This window comes from Bos indicus x Bos taurus, unplaced genomic scaffold (genome assembly GCF_003369695.1).
Source record: "Bos indicus x Bos taurus breed Angus x Brahman F1 hybrid unplaced genomic scaffold, Bos_hybrid_MaternalHap_v2.0 tig00002026_arrow_arrow_194522_225156, whole genome shotgun sequence".
NCBI classification, from domain to species: Eukaryota; Metazoa; Chordata; class Mammalia; order Artiodactyla; family Bovidae; genus Bos; species Bos indicus x Bos taurus.
Genome location: NW_020867484.1, coordinates 10,607 through 30,641, shown reverse-complemented (window position 1 = coordinate 30,641; position 20,035 = coordinate 10,607). Strand labels below are relative to the sequence as shown.

The following is a 20,035-nucleotide window of genomic DNA, read 5'->3' as shown; positions in this document are numbered from 1 at the left end:
TTCACAAATTCCCATTTTATGAAAATGGTTTATATAAACACAGTTTCTCATTGCCCCAAGTCTTAAGAGGGTAAAAGGAAAGGAAAAGGAGCAAGCAAGTGAAAAGTTGCAAGTCAAGCTGGAATTTTGGCAGTTGGGAAATGCCAAGAAGAGGATTCATTTATTTATTTATTTATTTTTATTTTTATTTTTTTGAAGACAATCTGCCTTCCTTCTTCTTTCTCCCTGGACTCACTTCAAAGGTCTGGGGAAGGAGGAGGGGAGAGTCCCATACCTATTGCAAACCCCACAATTTCAGCCTACACTAAATAGAATCAAATTACTCTATAACAGTAATAGAGTTAGATCAAGACGTATCAATAGGGGAAAAAAAACATGTACGCAGAAGGGAGACTTTTTTACAGCTACCTTTTAAAAATCTTGTTTACATCCTAATAAATTGAAATTATTTGGGGAACCTGTTTCTTTGTAGTTTGTACTGAAACATTTTCAAGTTACTTTCTACATTTCCACAAATCAGTCTAGTGTTAGTTTGTATCCATTTCAGAGGTTGACACTTTTAATCTAATCTGTGGATCCATAGATTACCTCACAACTTGGATCCTAGTGTTCCCTATACACTGATTTTAATGAGTGTTCTTTCTTTCTTTTTTTTTTTTTTTTTAGGTGAAATTCATTGTTTTGGGATGAAATGTCCTATAGATATCAATTAGGTCTAATTGGTCTATTGTATTGTTTAAGTTTGTGTTTCCTTGTTAATTTTCTGTTTAGTTGATCTATCCATAGGTATGAGTGGGGGTATTAAAGTCTCCCACTGTTATTGTTGTATTGTTCATTTCTCCTTCATACTTGTTAGCATTTGCCTTACATATTGTGGTGCTCCCGTGTTGGGTATGCACCCATTTATATTTATAATTTTTTATAAATTTATAAATTTATAAATAAATAAATTTATTTATTTATAATTATTTTTTATTATATTTTATTTTTATATAATATATATTTTTTATTTATATTTATATTTTATTAATATTTATTAATTAATATTAATTAATTTCAATATATATTTATATTTTATTTATATATAAATATATATTTTTTATTAATTATAATTTATTTATAATTTATAAATTTATAAATAAATAAATAAATTATAATTTATTTATAAATTTAAAATTTTATAAATTTATAATATTTATAATTGTTATGTCTTCTTCTTGGATTGATCCTTTGATCGTTATGTAGTGACCGTCTTTGTCTCTTTTCACAGCCTTTGTTTTAAAGTCTATTTTGTCTGATGTGAGTATTGCTACTCCTGCTTTCTTTTGGTCCCTGTTTGCATGGAAAATTTTTTTCCAGCCCTTCACTTTCAGTCTGTATGTGTCCCCTGTTTTGAGGTGGGTCTCTTGTAGACAACATATGTAGGGGTCTTGTTTTTGTATCCATTCAGCCAGTCTTTGTCTTTTGGTTGGGGCATTCAACCCATTTACGTTTAAGGTAATTACTAATAAGTATGATCCCGTTGCCATTTACTTTATTGTTTTGGGTTCGAGTTTATACACCATTTTTGTGTTTCCTGTCTAGAGAATATCCTTTAGTATTTGTTGGAGAGCTGGTTTGGTGGTGCAGAATTCTCTCAGCTTTTGCTTGTCTGAAAAGCTTTTGATTTCTCCTTCATACTTGAATGAGATCCTTGCTGGGTACAATAATCTGGGCTGTAGGTTATTTTCTTTCATCATTTTAAGTATGTCTTGCCATTCCCTCCTGGCTTGAAGAGTTTCTATTGAAAGATCAGCTGTTATCCTTATGGGAATTCCCTTGTGTGTTATTTGTTGTTTTTCCCTTGCTGCTTTTAATATTTGTTCTTTGTGTTTGATCTTTGTTAATTTGATTAATATGTGTCTTGGGGTGTTTCTCCTTGGGTTTATCCTGTTTGGGACTCTCTGGGTTTCTTGGACTTGGGTGATTATTTCCTTCCCCATTTTAGGGAAGTTTTCCACTATTATCTCCTCAAGTATTTTCTCATGGTCTTTCTTTTTGTCTTCTTCTTCTGGAACCCCTATGATTCGAATGTTGTAGCGTTTAATATTGTCCTGGAGGTCTCTGAGATTGTCCTCATTTCTTTTAATTCGTTTTTCTTTTATTCCTCTCTGATTCATTTATTTCTACCATTCTATCTTCTAATTCACTAATCCTATCTTCTGCCTCTGTTATTCTACTATTTGTTGCCTCCAGAGTGTTTTTAATTTCATTTATTGCATTATTCATTATATATTGACTCTTTTTTATTTCTTCTAGGTCCTTGTTAAACCTTTCTTGCATCTTCTCAATCCTTGTCTCCAGGCTATTTATCTGTGATTCCATTTTAATTTCAAGATTTTGGATCAATTTCACTATCATTATTTGGAATTCTTTATCAGGTAGATTCCCTATCTCTTCCTCTTTTGTTTGATTTGGTGGGCATTTATTCTGTTCCTTTATCTGCTGGGTATTCCTCTGTCTCTTCATCTTGTTTAAATTGCTGAGTTTGGGAGTCCTTTCTGTATTCTGGCAGTTTGTGGAGTTCTCTTTATTGTGGCGTTTCCTCGCTGTGTGTGGGTATGTAGAGGTGGCTTGTCAAGGTTTCCTGGTTAGGGAAGCTTGTGTCGGTGTTCTGGTGGGTGGAGCTGTATTTCTTCTCTTTGTTCAGTCGCTCTATGGGGAGGGAGGGAGGGAGGGATGCTGCAAACAAATGACACTGGCGTGCGCTCGCAGTGCCTCAGCCACACTGGGTCTGCCCCCGCTCACGGCGTGTGTAGCCTCCCTGCCCACACTGCTCAGGCTCTAGGTTGTTCTGCCGGGAGCAATCCGAGGCTGGCCCTGGGTTGCATGCACCTCCCAGGTCCAAGCCGCTCAGGTTCAGGCACTCAGGTAGTCCTCAGAGGCGCAGACTCAGTTGGGGCTGCGTTTTGTGCTCTTCCCAGGTCCGAGCAGCTCAGGTGATGAGGTGTTCGGCGAGCGCCAATGCTGCGACTTATCGCCTCCCCGCAACTTGGTTATCTGGGTGTAAAACCGGCGCACCTTCTCAGGCAGATGTTGACCGTCCAGACCCCCAATAAGTTTTAGTTAGCAAAGAAGCCAGTTTTATAGATAATGTCTCTCTGGGGCTGTGATTGCCCCCTTCCGGCTCTGGCTGCCTGTCACCGGAGGGGGAAGGTTTGCAGCCGGCTACCTCTGTTTAGTCCTTTGTTCCGTGCGCGGGTTGGCGGTGTCTTAGGTTAGGGATGGCTTTTCGCGTGGTAGATATCCCACAGTCTGGTTTGCTAGCCCAAATTATTTCGCTCAGATAGTGCTCAGGGTATTCAGGCCAGATTCTTACTCTCAGCGATGCAGCCCACGCTGCGCCTCCCTGCCCAGCCCCCGCTTGCTAATGGCGGATGCAGGCGTCTGCGCTGCTTCTCCGCTGGAGGAGTTACCGTAGGGCTCGCAATCTGCGAGTTTTAATTGTTTATTTTTTTCTCCCTGTTATGTTGTCCTCTGTGCTTCCAAAGCTCGGCACGGATTCGGCAGTGAGAAGGTTTCCTGGTGTTTGGAAACTTCTCTTTTTAAGACTCCCTTCCCGGACGGAACTCCGTCCCTCCCTCTTTTGTCTCTTTTATTGTCTTTAATAATTTTTCCTACCTCCTTTCGAGGAGTTGGGTTGCTTTTCTGGGTGCCTGATGTCCTCTGCCGGCCTTCAAAAGTTGTTTTGTGGAATTTACTCGACGTTTAAATGATCTTTTGATGAATTTGTGGGGGAGAAAGTGTTCTCCCCATCCTACTCCTCCGCCATCTTGGCGCCTTCCCTCTCATTTATTTTAGTATTTATTTATTTGGCTGAGCTGGGCTTAGTTTCAGCATGTAGGATCTAGTTTCCTGACCAGGGGTCGAACCCAGGCCTTTACCGGGAGCACTGAGACCCAGCCCCGGGACCACCACGGAAGTCCCGAGATTTTGGTTTGTGCTTTTCATTCCCTTCAGTTTATAGATTTCTTATATGCTTTTCAGTTTTCAGGGATAATAGTTGTTATTTTGAAAAAGAGTGTGAGTGAATTGTAAACTTGCCTAGGTGCCAGTTTAAAGAAGACTCTGAGCAAAACACTGACAGTGAACAGGTGGTGATGAAGTGGGAATTAAGAGAGAAGAACAAATAACTACCTGATATTATCCTATTCTGGCAGAACCATCCACTTAGATAAGAGTCTAGACTCTGCTCTCCCATCTAGAATGTCTTGATGGGAAGGAAGTAAGGGGTTTATAAATAATGAGATCAGGTTTCCTTTTGGGTTAACTAGTCCCTGTTCTACCACTGTTTACCCAGGACAATTTTAAAAATTGCAGTTTTGATGACTCTTGCCTCTTACACTTTTCTTTTTTATTCAAACATTCACATAAGAGAAGGAATTGGCCGCGTGAGTAAGAGATGAGACTGGAGTGGTTGCTGCACTAATTCTCAGCTATATTCTGCTGGTGAACCACAATTATTTGGGAAAACTTCTTTTAAAAATGTATAAGTCTAGGCTGTTCGCTGTAGATTTTGACTGAGTAAATTGAGGAACACTTGGACATGTGTATTTAGAATTATTCCCTTGAGATTCTGATCCAGTCCTTGATGAATAACTATGGAATGAATACATGTAATTTCTAAATGCCCCCTTCACAAAAGAAAGTAGTCTCTAGAAGGGCTGGAGTTTGATCAATGCTAGCTGCTTCCATCAGCTCCCTCCTTTCCAACACTATTAGCCTGACTTTTTCTCTGCCCCACGTTTGAGACATTAAAAGGAGTATCTCTGGCGATACCTATGGGCTTGAACGACAACTCCTTTTCCTTCCAACCACTCATCATTTGGTGACCCTCCGAGAGTCTTTAGCGATTTGCTCATGGCGAAGTCACTTCGTCTGTAGAGTCTGACCCTTTAAGGAGTTTGCACCTTCACTTAGCATCCAGGTCATTAGGTCAACAGATGTTTGTTACCAACAGGGTTTTCCTGATTGCAGTAATAGTAACTCCTGAGCCTTTTTTGGTATCATCTGCAGGACAGACTCTTGCAGTGTGTCTGTTAGAATTGCTGATCCCTGGCATAAGTAGATGAGAGCTCTAAAACCCGTGAAGTTAGTAACAGTACAGAGGGGAATTGTTTTAAACATTTATTTTCAGCAGGCTTGGAAACTCATTATCCATTTGATTAACAGTCTAGAAGAATTCTAGAGATAGATTGTAGTTTCAACAGGCAGTGGAAACATTCTTGACTGTGAATTATGAGTCTTTTTAAAGTAATTTATGTTTACTTGAATTATGAGTCTTAATAGCCATATTTATTACATATGGGGACCCACTTTTTTTGTGAAACATATGATACTAAAGAAAGGAAAGGTTTCACATACAAATATTTGCTTTATACCCACCTGTTTAGAAACAGCAAACATAAAACCAAAAGTGAGCCATAAACCAAACATGGCCCTTGGATATGTTTAGTTACCTCCACACATTGAGTCAACATTTCAAATTTAGGAGGCTCATGCAGAAGTTCAGGCTTCTCCAAGGACCAAATCTGGACTCCCTTGAGCCCATCCTACTGTTTGGTCTGTGTGCAGAGGCCACCCCTTCTGTATGGGATACGTGTTTTCGGGGTTACCAGTCTCACCTGGCTTTTTCACTTATTCAGGTCATCAGCTTTCTGTCCATAAGCATTTGAGTTTCCAATTTTTGATTGATAGTTTATTTTGATAAATATTTGAAGGTTTTTAAAGACAGTCTAATTAATCTATAATTGATTTCATATTTTTAAAAAATCTCTTAAGAATGGGATTGAATTTTTCAAATTAGAATTTTTAAGTTGGTTGTGGCAGTTTCGCACTGAATAACTCTCACAAACACACAAGATTATAAGAGACAGCACAGGGAGAGCTGGTGGAAGAGCAACTCCCCGAGAAAATGTTGAGCATGTATTTATTGGTAATTTTATGTTGCAGTAAAGCAAGACAGACACCAGAACTCTAGGATTTTGGAAGCTTCTTCCTGGTGGTCTGGAGGTAATCACATGAGAGTCATTAAGAAGGGTCTTTGAAGATAAGGTGGGGAGGGCGCTCATTCTGCATGCAGTTAACATCTAGTGAATGCTGACCTCTCTCAGCCAGAATGTCTAACTTAAGGAAGGGCGGTGGAAAGAGCAAGCAAGGAAGAAAGAATGAGTAAGATTAAATTCCAGGAGACATGTCTGAGAAAGCAGTAAAACAGGGTTCCCACAGTTGATTTTTTGAAAAAAAGAAAAAGTTTCTCTCTTTGCATGTTCATGTAGAGAATAATATTCCCACTGGAATGTCTGTAAACCTTTTGAGTTTACTCATGGTCATCCTTGGATAGGTTATGCATGCTACAGATAGTATTATATATTTCTGCCTCAGCATTGTCCCTAAAATATGCAGTTGATACAGTAGCTAAATGATACCCACACCCCCTGCATTGGGAGCTTGACACTTAGCCACTGGACCACCAGGGAAGGCCCAGAGGAGGAGCAGATTAAAGAGAAAGAAGGTGCACAGGGTGATGAGGAGGAGGGGGCTCTCTTTCATTTACTTTCTGACTTTTATTTTTAAGTTCAGAGAATCTATTGCACGGTTTTAATTTCAGTTTAGAAATAGGTTAACTGTGTACATTAGAAATGGTTTTCCCTGTTTTACAGGATGACCTGACACCACTGTTACTTGCGATATGTGAAAGAAGAGGGCAAATGGTGGAGTTTTTAGTAAAGAAAAAAGCAAATATACATGCGGTTGATAAGATGAAAAGGTACCGTTGTTCTTTTTCTTTTAAAAACCCTTAGTGCTCTTCTAGGATGGTAATATCAAGATTAAATGTATAAGAGGATTCATTTGTGATCAACACATCATCACTTAGGTAGAAAGTCAGTTATTCTGACTGGGAACCATGAACAATATATAGCAGGAATGTATAGCAGGATTCATATTCCTTTATAATATTGACTGATGTCATATGCAACCTGTTTTTTGTTTGTTTGGTTGATCTGGTAATAGCTGAGGGGTTTCAAATTAGTTTTATTAGCTTTATGAAATATGGATTCTGCTTTTTAGTTCACCTCATGACAGTATCGAGTTTCTTAATTCTTTTAAAAGAATTCTTTAACCTCTACTTTGTATGTATGTATTTTTATAAGATGCATAGTAAACCTAAAAGACTTGGTTTTGTTTTATGGATAACTCTTTGTTTTAAATTACTTTGTTTGAAGAATGCTGATGTTATTAGATTGCAAAAGAGTCAGATACAACATAGCGACTAAATAACAACAGCCACAAAAAGGTGATTATGACTCATTGTCACCAGATCCTGTGGGCTCATTAGGTTTTCATTTTAGCACATTTTGATATTTTCATTTTTAATGCAGGTAGAAGGAAGAAAGATAGCTTTGATTGGATAAACAGTTCCTTTAACAGAGACAAGTCAGAGGTGAATGATACAGACGAAAATGATGGGCTTTAGATTCAGGCTAGGTTCAGTTCCTAGGTTTCCTATCGATTAGGGCTATCATCAGCAAATAAGTTTCCTGATACACAAGGCAAATAGTAATGCATCTTTCAAAGGTGCCTGTGTGTAAGAAAGATTTTATATATAGTATTTCATTTTTAGTGCCTAGCACATGCTTGTCCACATCATTAACTGCCACCATGACTATTTTTATTCCCATTAATATCAATATTTTTGATTTAAACCTGCAAGTAGCCTTTCCTTAACCCAACCTCTAGCTGACGTTGAAGCCGAATATATCAGACTAAGGAGGAAATGGGGAATTTATCCCTTAAATAGTTACCTGCCTCAGATAAGTGACCTCAGGATCATTTCTTGTCCATCAAGGACTTTATTATTATTTTTAAAAAACATCTATTTATTTGGTTGCATGGGGTCCTAGTTGTGGGAACTCTTAGTTGCAGCATATGAGATCAAGTTCCCTGACCTAGGCCCCCTGCATGGGGAGCCTGGAGTCTTATCCACTGGCCCACCAGGGAAGTCCCCATGAGGGACTTTTGAAATAGTAAGTGCTGCTGCCTGGCATCCCAGTGGGACAGGAGGCTTCTTTTCCGTCCCTTCATTTTAGCCTTGGAGGTAGTTTGCAAAGATGAACACTGAAGCTGCCGCTGGTGCTGCTAAGTCGCTTCAGTCGTGTCCAACTCTGTGCGACCCCAGAGACAGCAGCCCACCAGGCTCCCCTGTCCCTGGGATTCTCCAGGCAAGAACACTGGAGTGGGTTGCCATTTCCTTCTCCAATGCATGAAAGTGAAAAGTGAAAGTGAAGTCGCTCAGTTGTGTCCGACTCCTAGTGACCCCATGGACTGCAGCCCACCAGGCTCCTCCGTCCATGGGATTTTCCAGGCACGAGTACTGGAGTGGGGTGCCATTGATGAACACTTGAGCCTGTAAATGGTCAGTCCTTCACGGAAGGGCAAGGCGTTCACTTGGTGAAGCATATCAAATTAACTGTGTAAGTAAGTCAACTCAGCTTCCTGAGGCTGAAGTCATCTCCCTGTTGTTTTAGAACAGCCCTCATGCTTGCTGTCAAGTATGAATTGCCAGATGTCGTCAGACTTCTTCTTCAGCAAGGTGCTGACATCTTTTCTCAAGATGTTTTTGGATGGACTGCAGAAGAATATGCCGTTTTTGGTGGTTTTAATATGTAAGTGTTCACATTAAAATGCCAGTTCTCACTAAACTGCAGCCAAAAATAATTTTAACTGTTACTTGCTATGTGACCAGTGAGAGTTCCAGTTTGGTGCAGGCAGTTTGGAGAAAGGTGGTGAGATGTTCCCCCTCAAGAGCTGAAAGCCAAGCAAAGGCCAATTAGTGACTCTTGGCTGTGTGCTTAGGGTGCTTTATCTCAGGACATGTAGACCTTGATCCTTAGAAACCTTGACATTAGCTATTTCATTCTAAGTGTGACCTCTTGGTATGGGGTACAAACAGAGTCACAGTTGTGATATTTCTAACTAGTTCTTTGGGTCTTGAAATATTTAGTTCAGCAGCAAATCCTGTTTTCCCTTGAGGGCTTGCCTCTCTATACAATTCCACTTGAATTTTCCAAGAACCTGGAGGATTCCCTAAGACCAACGAGACAGTCCTCTTCCACAAGTCATTTGAGGGGAGAAAACAGTTCCTTCTCACCATTCTGTTGCTTGCATTGATTCTACTGCTGCAGCACTGCTGCTACAGCTGGTCTTGACAGGGTCTGCTTGGCAGCTGGATCTGGAGTCTGGATTGGCTCTATAAAGACCTTTAATAAAATCATTTTAAAACCAAAAAAAAAAAAGTCATCCTGCAGTGGGCTCACGATTGACCTTTGCTCCCAGGCCACCCCTCGGGGTCCAGGTTCCCCAGCCTTTAAGATGATGTACAGGTCGACTTCAGAGTGAGAGCTCCTTTGTTCTCATATGTATGCTGTTGCTCAGTCACTGCTGCAAACAAAGCTCCAGCACCCAGTTTGGGCAGCTGGGCCTCCTAGCTTTCCCCCTCACTCAGAGACCTTATGTGGAGCCCATGTGTAGGCCTAGATCTTCACGATGAGGTGCCCTTGAGGCTCTTATTTATCTTTTCTGCTAGCAGATGTCAGTAGGGACCATTTTAGGCTGTCAGAGAGGGTCAAGTGCTCCTGCAGGGATTGAGCACACTTCCCTTTCTCCTTTGTATCTAGACTTGAACCTCAAGGTGGCTTTCTGTCCTGTGGGGGCACCTTTTCTTAGGTCACAGGTTCCCTGTCATCCTTCCCAGAGTAGTGGGTGCCAGCTTGCCTGAGATTCCCTAATTATGCCTGGCCCCTCATGGGATCTGTTTCCTGTAATAATGAAAATCTTCCAACAGATTTCTGTCTGCCTCCACCTTAAATGTTTTCAGAATCTGCCCCATAAGGAACCCATTCAGCAGAAATCCCTAAATCTCAACTAAGATAGTTGGAATTCACAGAGGTAAGCCCTGTCTAGAACTTGCCAGTACCCACTGTAAGAGTAGGGATATGTCCTCCAAGTGAATTGGAGAGGAACATGGAGATTAAACATCATTGTCAGAAAGATCTGCTCGTTCAGAGTTTGAGCAGGTAGAGAAGGAAGAGTAGTGGTCCAGGCCGGGTCTTGACTGTGATTAGTTTTCTGCTCTTGGTGTAATTAGCTGCAATGATGGGGGATCATTATGTTCTCTAATGTAGTGAATTCATATGTTATAAATAAATTTAGGTACACATTATATAAAAGCTGAGGTTCCCTAAATTACAAACCACAAAAAACAGCTAATCACCAGAATTAATAACAGTTTCATGTAACACTTGAATGTTAAACGTATGAAAAAGCACACATTGGGATTTACTTGGAATTCCAAAGTAGTTACAGCAATAAAATTGAAGATGAAATTATTCCACTCTTTGTTTCTGCAAGCATTTTGGGGGTATATTATCTCGTTACATCTTATTAATCCTCTTGTGAAATAAGGCAGTAATATCCCAGTTGTGTAGAGGAAGACTTTGAACTGAAGAGAAACAACTCCTCCAGGAACAAAGAACAGTTGGTTATAGAACTAGGATTTGCAAGCTTGAGAGACTTTTCCTATGCCAAGCTAAATCTAGTTAATTATTGGAGCTGTACTGCCCTGAGTTCATGACTACTTCATCTTCCTTTTCTTTCTCATTTCAGTTCAGTTGCTCAGTCATATTTGACTCTTTGGGACCCATGAACCACAGCACGCCAGGCCTCCCTGTCCATCACCAACTCCCAGAGTTTACCTAAAATCATGTCCATTGGGTCGGTAATGCCATCCAACCATCTCATCCTCTGTTGTCCCCTTCTCCTCCTGCCTTCAATCTTTTCCAGCATCAGGATCTTTTCAAATGAGTCTGCTCTTCACATCGGGTGGCCAAAATATTGGAGTTTCAGCTTCAACATCAGTCCTTCCAATGAACACCCAGGACTGATTTCCTTTAGGATGGACTGGTTGGATCTCCTTGCAGTCCAAGGGACTCTCAAGAGTCTTTTCCAAGACCGCAGTTGAGAAGCATCAATTCTTCGGCGCTCAGCTTTCTTTATAGTCCAACTCTCACATCCATACATGACTACTGGAAAAACCATAACCTTGACTAGACGGACCTATGTTGAAAAAGTAATATCTCTGCTTTTTAATATGCTAAGTTGCTCTAACTTTCTTTCCAAAGAGTAAGCGTTTTTTAATTTCTTGGCTGCAATCACCATCTGCAGTGATTTTGGAGTCCAAAAAAACAAAGTCAGTCACTGTTTCCCCATCTATTTGCTATGAAGTGATGGGACCGGATGCCATGATCTTAGTTTTCTGAATGTTGAGCTTTAAGCCAACTTTTTCACTCTCTTCTTTCACTTTCATCAAGAGGCTTTTTAATTGTTCTTCACTTTTTGCCATAAGGATGGTGTCATCTGCATATCTGAGGTTATTGATATTTCTCCCGGCAATCTTGATCTCAGCTTGTGCTTCATCCAGCCCAGTGTTCCTCATAATGTACTCTGCATATAAGTTAAATAAGCAGGGTGAAAATAGACCTTTACTTTCTCCTTTACTACATGCTAAATAAAAGTTTATAGAACTTAGAAACTTGAAATGTATGTGACAATTGAAATTTTGATATTATCTCTGACATTGTCTGAAATGATCTAAGAATTTGGTAGTTGTTTTTTGTATCAGTGTTAAAATATTATTTATTGCATTTTTAATACATAGTTTTCACCAACTGATTTCTGAATATAAAGAAAAGAGATCTAAAACTTCTCCTGAAAATAGCAACCCAGGTAAGTCATCTGATACTGAATTACTGTCAGTGATTCTACCATAGATAAAGTAGGAATGAGGAAGTTTCAATAATGAAAGAAGTATGAAAAAATTAGTGTAAATTGCATGTGTATTTTATTTTTTAAATTTCTTTATACTCTAGTATTCAGAATTCTTTAAGATGATAATTGTAGGTGATTTAACATCAAAGACAGTATTGTCTGAAAAGAAATCCATCTCTTTAATATGGCCCCTAAAGTCCTATATTAGATCTTTGTGTAAATCAGAAAAAAAATTTTAAATGAGTATGATGTATATTTCATCTATAGTCACAGTACAGCAGATTGGACATCTTATGAAAGTGAACTTTCACTTTTAGAAATGGTTTGCATTTAGTGAATGAATAGTTAGTAGTCACTGTGTAGTGATTAGTCTCACTAAAATAGTTACCATCATTAAAACTGGGAACTTGAATAATCCCTTCCTGATAGGATAAGAAATGATAAACAATAACTGCAAAGCTGAGGCAGTGTGCAGCATAGTAGTGAGAGATTATTTCTGAAAGATACCTACCTATTGTACAGAAGGCAGAAAAGCAATGCCTGCTTGAGAACCAGTTATTTTGCCTATTGTACCAAGCAGGTCTAGATTACCAACTTCATTCCTTACAGATCCAGAGAGTGAGATAGGTTGACTTCATTAGGATCAGATATTTTCTTTTGTGTGTTGGACAACTGTCATGAGAGTACAGTTTTGTAAGAACAAGATGTTCTCTTGCCATCAGTTAAAAGATTATCATAATAGATATTCAAATAGAACAAGTTGGGACTCTGCAGGTTCTAATAAAAGCACAAAAATACTTTGCATTAACAAAAACAGCATTAGGTCCACTGGATGTGGCATCTAGCACATTGTACAGGGTATCCAAGGATAAGTTTAACTGAGTAGATCTCTGTCTAATCAAAGGGGGCTTCCCAGGTGGCTCAGTAGTAAAGAATCCACCTGCCAATGCAGGAGATACGGCTTGATCCCTGTGTCGGGAAGATCCCCTGGAGAAGAAAATGGCAACCCACTCCAGTACTCTTGCCTGGGAAATCCCATGGACAGAAGGGCCTGGTGAGCTGTAGTCCATGGGGCCACAAGAGTCAGACACAATTTGGTGACTGAACAACAAAAACATCTATCAAAGAACAGTAGGTTGGTTTATTACACTAGTCAGAGGAGATACAGAGATGACAGTGTCTTGGTCTTCAATGCGCTCAGAATAGAGTTTTCTCTGGTTAATTTCTGTATTTTTCTAAAGAAAATTTTCAAAGAAAACATGCTTATTTATTTGTTCATTTGTTCACTAAACAGATAAATTTCAAGTGTCTTTTATGTACAAAGCATTGTTGTGATGTCACAGGGTGAAAACATTTAAAAATCACTGCCCCTGCTCCCCTTGCTCAAGCTTGCAGTGCTCCTCTCCCTGTGGAGTCACTGCATGTGAGTCATCCCTCCAGCATCAGATCATGATGACCCTTGGGAAATATTGTTCAACAGCACCAGAGTCCGTGGCTCCCTGCATCCTTCCCTCCCTCCCCTTGTTCATCAGCTTAGGATGTGATGATGTATGCCTTCCAAGCTGAAAAAGCATGATTTCTATAAACATTTGCCATATAATGGGAAGGACTGATATAATGATATCCCTCAATAGTACACAGCACTCTTTGGGCCATCCTGATCTGTGTGGTCCAGATACTCTTGAGCAGTGGAAGGAGATAGTCTCAAGAGATTCTTTTTAAACATGTTGGTGTATGTATATATATATATGCACAGAAGCTGAACTTTTTTTGAAAGTTCTATATATGTATATATAGGGAACTATATATCTATATATATGGAACTTTTAAAAAGGTTCAGCTTCTGTGTACCCTACTTCATGCTCACCACTACAAGTCTAGTCCCCATTCTCACCACTGAGTTGAGCCCCTTTACCCATTGGCCTCCCCCACCTGCCTTTCAAGAGATTATCCTTTCTAAACCTGGAATCACTACACCTTTCATACTTCTCTTGCCTTTGGAAAGAGGGCCAGGAAGAGAAGACTTCTGCTTCCGATGTTTTACCACGCTCTGAAGTTCAGTGCCTTTGACCAAGCTTCCCTGTGATAGGGCGTTTTCACTGTGAACTGAAGAGCCAGAGAAGTTGTCATGTCCCAGCAAGACACCTATAGTCTCTGTTCAGTGCTCCAGGCAATAGAAATCCAGAAACACTGTGCTGTTTAAGCATGCTATTGTCAGCGTATCGTACTGATTGTATTGATGGTGTAGTATCATTTTCTCTCAGTCTCCTGGAGTTTGGTTAGGATTATGGTCATTGTAAACAGCAGTTCTTTTCTTTGTTGTTTTGTTCTGCATTTGATGACTATAAAGGGGAGGAGTGGTTCTTAGGCATTAGTGGCCTACGAGTATAGTACAACCACTGTCCCCTTCCTCTAGTGTGGCCTCCAGGTGTGGTTTGAAAGGAATACTTTTAAACAAAGCCTCAGTCTTGAGGTTTTAATATTCTGTATTTTTCTTCCATTGATTTAAAATGTATCTTGCTTTCTTCTTTAATAGTGGATGAGAGTTCTGAAGAGCACTCTTCAAGGAGGTATGATTTTATGGATGTTTTAAATTATATGTTTAACTAAGGGAACATGGAGAAGAGAAACTAATGGTCGTTGAGTGTTCTACTTTGGATTAGACAATGCATTACATGCTTAACATCTGTGACCTCATAGAGTCATCACAGCAGCTTTGTAAAGTAGCTGTATCCTACTTTTTCTTAATTAGGCAACTGTGGTTTCAGGAGGTTAATGAATTGACCCTGGTTAAAATGAGTTGACCTGGGATTTGACAGTTGGCCTTCCTGGCTCCCATGTCCACTCCCATGGCCCTCAGCAGAGACTGAGAAGTACCCATGGAGCATATAAGTTAAAGATATAAGTAAGTTCTTTGACTTGTGTCCATTTTAAGTTTGACATTGTGGGGAAACTCCCTGCACTCCCTCTTAGAAGTGTACTCACTTCTTAGAGAAATGGTGCCATCTCAGTCAGTGGTATCCCTGCTGACGGACCAAGACTCCCCTTTTGGACGGACTCAGATTCGTCTCTGAACCTTGAACAGACAATGGATAAGGAAAAGCCTATTCTTCCGCTTTGCTTTAAGTCACCTGGTTTATTCCAGTTTGGGCAAACAAGAATTATTTCAATCCATCAATGGGGTTTTCAGTTCAGCTGTTAGAACTTTTGGTGAAAACAAATTATTTTTAGGCTCTGCCGATACAGTGGCTGTCACTCTCTGTTATGGAAACTAAGAATGAGCGTTAACTAGATATTTCATAGGTTGGGAGAGATGGACGCAGAAATAGGTAATGAAAAACTTTTTTGTAGACTTCCCTGGGGGTGCAGTGGTTAAGATGTTTAGTAAGACATCTTCCAATGTAGGCAGTGTGTGTTTGATACTCGGTCAGAGAAGCTAAGATCTCACATGACCCAGGGTCAGACAGCCAAAACATAAAATAGAAGCACCATTGGAACTAATTCAGTAAAGACTTTAAAAGTGATCCACATCAAGAAATCTTTTAAAAAATTAAAAAAAAAAAAGCTGTTTTAAAACAGGCCAAATTTTATTCATGTCAAGAAAGTTCATTTAATATATAGACAAACTTTCACTTGTTTTTTTTTTTTTTTCCTTTTGTTCAAGGACATGAGCTCATTCATTTTTATTGTATGTTTTTGCTTTAAAGGTTCCCCAACAAACCTGGCATTGATTTAGGGCCTACATCAAACGATGAAGTCTTAGATTTTAAAACCAAGGTAAAATGTTCTGTTGTGAAATTAGTTTTACTGCTCTGAAATTAGTTTCATGTAGTATTAGATGTCTTATGATTAGACAGTGGAAGTGACAAATAGATTCAAGGGATTAGATCTGATAAACAGAGTGCCTGAAGAACTATGGATGGAGATTCATGACATTGTACAAGAGGCAGTTATCAAGACCATCCCCAAGAAAAAGAAAAGCAAAAAGGCAAAATGGTTGTCTGAGGAGGCCTTCCAAATAGCTGAGGAAAGAAGAGAAGCAAAAGGCAAAGGAGAAATGGAAAGATATACCCATTTGAATGCAGAGTTCCAAAGAATAGCAAGGAGAGATAAGAAAGCCTTTCTCAGTGATGAAGGCAAAGAAAAAGAGGAAACAATACAATGGGAAAGGCTAGAGATCTCTTCAAGAAAATTAGAGATACCAAGGGAACATTTCATGCAAAGTTGGACACCATAAAAGATGAAATGGTATGGACCTAAGAGAAGCAGAAGATATTAAGATGAGGTGGCAAGAATACACAGAACTCTACAAAAAAGATCTTTATGACCCAGATAACCAGGATGGTGTGATCACTCACCTAGAGCCAAACATCCTGGAATGCAAAGTCAAGTAGGCCTAAAGAAGCATCACTATGAACAAAGCTAGTGGAGGTGATGGAATTGCAGTTGAGCTATTTCAAATACTCAAAGATGATGCTGTGAAAGTGCTGCGCTCAATATGCCAGCAAATTTGGAAAACTCATCAGTGGCCACAGGACTGGAAAAGGTCAGTTTTCCTTCCAATCCCTAAGAAAGGCAATGCCAAAGAATGTTCAAACTACCACATAATGGCACACATCTCACATGCTAGCAAAGTAATGCTCAAAATTTTCCAAGCCTGACTTTAAGAGTACATGAACCATGAACTTCAGATGTTCAAGCTGGATTTAGAAAAGGCAGAGGAACCAAAGATCAAATTGTCAACCTCCTCTGGATCATAAAAAAAGCAAATGAGTTCCAGAAATGCATCTACTTCTGTTTTATTGACTGTGCTAAACCATTTGACTCTGTGGATCACAATAAAGTATAGAAAATTCTTCAAGAGATGGGAATACCAGATCATCTGACCTGCCTCCAGAGAAATCTGTATACAGGACAAGAAGCAACAGTTAGAACTGGATATGGAACAATAGACTGGTTCCAAATCAGGAAAGGAGTACATCAAGGATGTAAATTGTTACCCTGCAACTTATATGCAGAGTACATCATGCAAAATGCTGAGCTGGATGAAGCACAAGCTGGAATCAAGATAGCTAGAAGGAATATCAATAACCTCAGATACTCAGATGACACCTCCATGATGGCAGAAATTGAAGAAGAACTAAAGAGCCTCTTGATGAAAGTGAAAGAGGAGAGTGAAAAAGTTGACTTACAACTCAACATTCAGAAAACGAAGATCATGGCATCTGGTCCCATCACTTCATGGCAAATAGATGGGGAAACAATGGAAACAGTGACAGACTTCTTTTTTGGGGCTTCAAAATCACTGCAGATGGTGACTGCAGCCATGAAATTAAAAGACGCTTGCTCCTTGGATGAAAAGCTATGACCAACCTAGACAGCAGATTGAAAAGCAGGGACATTACTTTGCCAGCAAAGTTCTGTCTAGTCTAAGCTATGGTTTTTCTAGTAGTCATGTATGAATGTGAGAGTTGCACTATAAAGCAGGCTGAGAGCTGAAGAACTGATGCTTTTGAACTGTGGTGTTGGAGAAGACTCTTCAGAGTCCCTTGGACTGCAAGGAGATCCAATCAGTCCATTCTGAAGGAAATAAGTCCTAAATATTCATTGAAAGGACTGATGCTGAAGCTGAAACTCCAATAGTTTGGTCATCTGATGCGAAGAGCCGATTCATTGGAAAATACCGATTCTGGGAAAGTTTGAAGGTGGGAGGAGAAGGGGATGACAGAGGATGAGATGGTTGGATGGCATCACCAACTCAATGGACAAGAGTCTGTAAAACCTCTGGGAGTTGGTGATGAACAGGGAAGCCTGGTGTGCTGCAGTCCATGGGATCGCAAAGAGTCACACACCACTGAGCAACTGAACTGAGCTAAACTGATGTTGATATTTTCATAAAATTTGAAGAACAGTGTAGATGCATAAAAATATATTAATAAAATCATATGAAACAGAGGCTTTGCTCATAGTATATCCTTAAGAATACTGATATGGTACTGATCTATTGTATATAAATTCTAAATATATGTTTCTCCACATACCTTATTATACTTGTTTTTTTTTTTCCATAAAGTTTGTTCTTGACTAGAAATGTCTCTCTTTTTCCTTTCTTCTTCCTCCTCTACCTTTTTAAAATTTAAAAAAATAAAAAATTTACTGTTAACCTAATTTTTCCTTGCAGAACACATTTCTTCAGTGTCTGTTCTTTCAGGCCATTTCTCTCTGCCTCTATTGTGAACATGTTTGCTTATGGCTTTCTATTTAGAGTGTGACTTTCATTCATGATCATTGCCCTATGGGTTTAACCTTGTTTTTTCCCTGTTTCATAGAAGCAGCTGAATTTTTTCCCTGTTTGATTTGTCTGTAGCTGTTTGACAAACAGAATAGAAGTAGCTTATCCTATCTGCAGTTCTAGCCCATCTAAATAAGGTTCTGTTAAAACCTAAACTTTCATATTTCCCTTCCCAAGTGATAATCCATGTATATATTAATCATGGAAGCAAATTTCAAAATATAGCAATTAATTTAAATGTCTTAGTTTTTCAATAGTGCTCTAAACTACCGGGGATAAATTATTACTCTAGAACATTTTGGTAGAGAAAGTAATCTAGTGGGTGTCCTAGTATTTGTATAGCAGTCAATTAGGTGTAAGGAGAGGAAGATCTGGTGCTTCTGATGTCATCTGTCATAATCCTTTCCCCATGAGCAGGTCAGTCAGTGACAGAACTGTGATTTGAATCCACCTCTGAATGACTCCAGAGCCTGTGCTCTTTGTGTTAGATCATAGAGGAATGGGGGATGTTATAATTCTTTTATTCAGGTTGATACTTGTTATATCCTTCAAGCTCTTATTTTCTTCTCCAGCATGTCCTGAAACCAAAGTTAACGAAGCTAATGAAGGCTTCTCAGCAATCCAAGAGAAACGGTAAGTTATTTGAAGACTGTCCTCCTGGTGTTATTCCTTGATTTGAAATGACACATGTTCTCATGTACTCTCTCCTGTTTTCACTGTACTAGAAGCAAAATGTGGCATTTTGAGACCAGAGAGTACAACTTTCTCTCAGGACAATAATTCTGATAGTAACGTTGAAGATGTGGTTGAAACATTTCCCAAACCATCACCCTGGTTTGAGGGCATCTGTCATCCTGCCTTCCCATCGCCTGAGCCTGTTCCAAAACTTCTCAAGTCTGTAACAGGCCTTGGTCATACAAAGGTAAGTTGTTCTGTTTTTAACTCTTCTTTCCCTGTGTTTGTTCACATACCATTCCCCTGATCCTTATGATGACAAAAAGGATCCCACCACAGAAATAGAAGCTCTCAAAGTCACAGTACAAAATGGTGTGATAGTAAGAGGCATACAGGTGCATGATTCAGATTTATAAATATTGGCATATGAAGTATGCTGTTATGAAAGAAAAGAATTACAAAGCACTGAGGAGTGAACTCCGGGGGTTGGTGATGGACAGGGAGGCCTGGTGTGCTGCAATTCATGGGGTCGCAAAGAGTCGGACACGACTGAGTGACTGAACTGAACTGAACTGAGGAGAAACAACTAGACGAATATGAAGATGGGGGGAGGATGAAGGGGAAGAATTCCTTTAAGAAGGACAAAATGAATATAAGATGGAATGAGAGTGAAGATGAGACAGGTATTATACAAACACAACAGAAATAGTGGGGGTCAGTCAGACCAGGAATTCTATATTATAAATATGCAAGAAATTATTTCAAAATCAACTTAAGAAGAGAAAGTGAGGTCGTAAAAAAACAATGCTCAAACTTTTTTGAATGACATACAGCTGATTTTTATGAAGAACTAAAATGTGTTCCTTATTTTTTTGGGTGGTTGTTTTCAAGGTTGGTGATTGTTCTTGTTTTTTTGTTGAAGTGTAGTCAGTTTAAAATACTGTGTAAGTTTCAGGTGTACAGCAATGTGATTTGTTTATACTCGTGTATGTATATATATATTTTTTTGAATATAGTTCCCTCTGGAAGTTCATTTAAATTTGAAGTGATTTCTCTTTTCAAAAAAATTCTCACTTTGAAATTAATGAAGCGATGTCTTCTATTTAACCTAGCAAAACTTCATTTTGAGACAATTCAAGATGAGCCTTGTTTTAGGCCTTCGGAGACATATAATGAATTAAGAATTTTTGGCCCTTCTGTTTC

At 39.2% G+C, this 20,035-nt stretch overlaps 1 protein-coding gene and 1 long non-coding RNA gene across 2 annotated transcripts; both read left to right on the top strand.

Moving 5' to 3' along the window:
- The first annotated feature begins 5,951 nt into the window (after positions 1-5,951).
- LOC113888805 lies at positions 5,952-10,746 on the top strand. The gene is made up of 4 exons (XR_003510056.1): positions 5,952-6,051; positions 6,702-6,808; positions 8,568-8,705; positions 10,705-10,746. It is a non-coding gene; the product is annotated as an uncharacterized LOC113888805 (long non-coding RNA).
- A 993-nt stretch (positions 10,747-11,739) lies between these two features.
- LOC113888806 (ankyrin repeat domain-containing protein 26-like) lies at positions 11,740-19,079 on the top strand (the record flags this gene model as incomplete). Its single annotated transcript, XM_027535794.1, has 5 exons — positions 11,740-11,823; positions 14,402-14,435; positions 15,573-15,642; positions 18,730-18,790; positions 18,883-19,079. Coding segments are annotated over exons 4-5 (228 nt in total), but the record flags the coding sequence as incomplete, so codon positions are not given.
- Between the last annotated feature and the right edge of the window lie 956 nt (positions 19,080-20,035).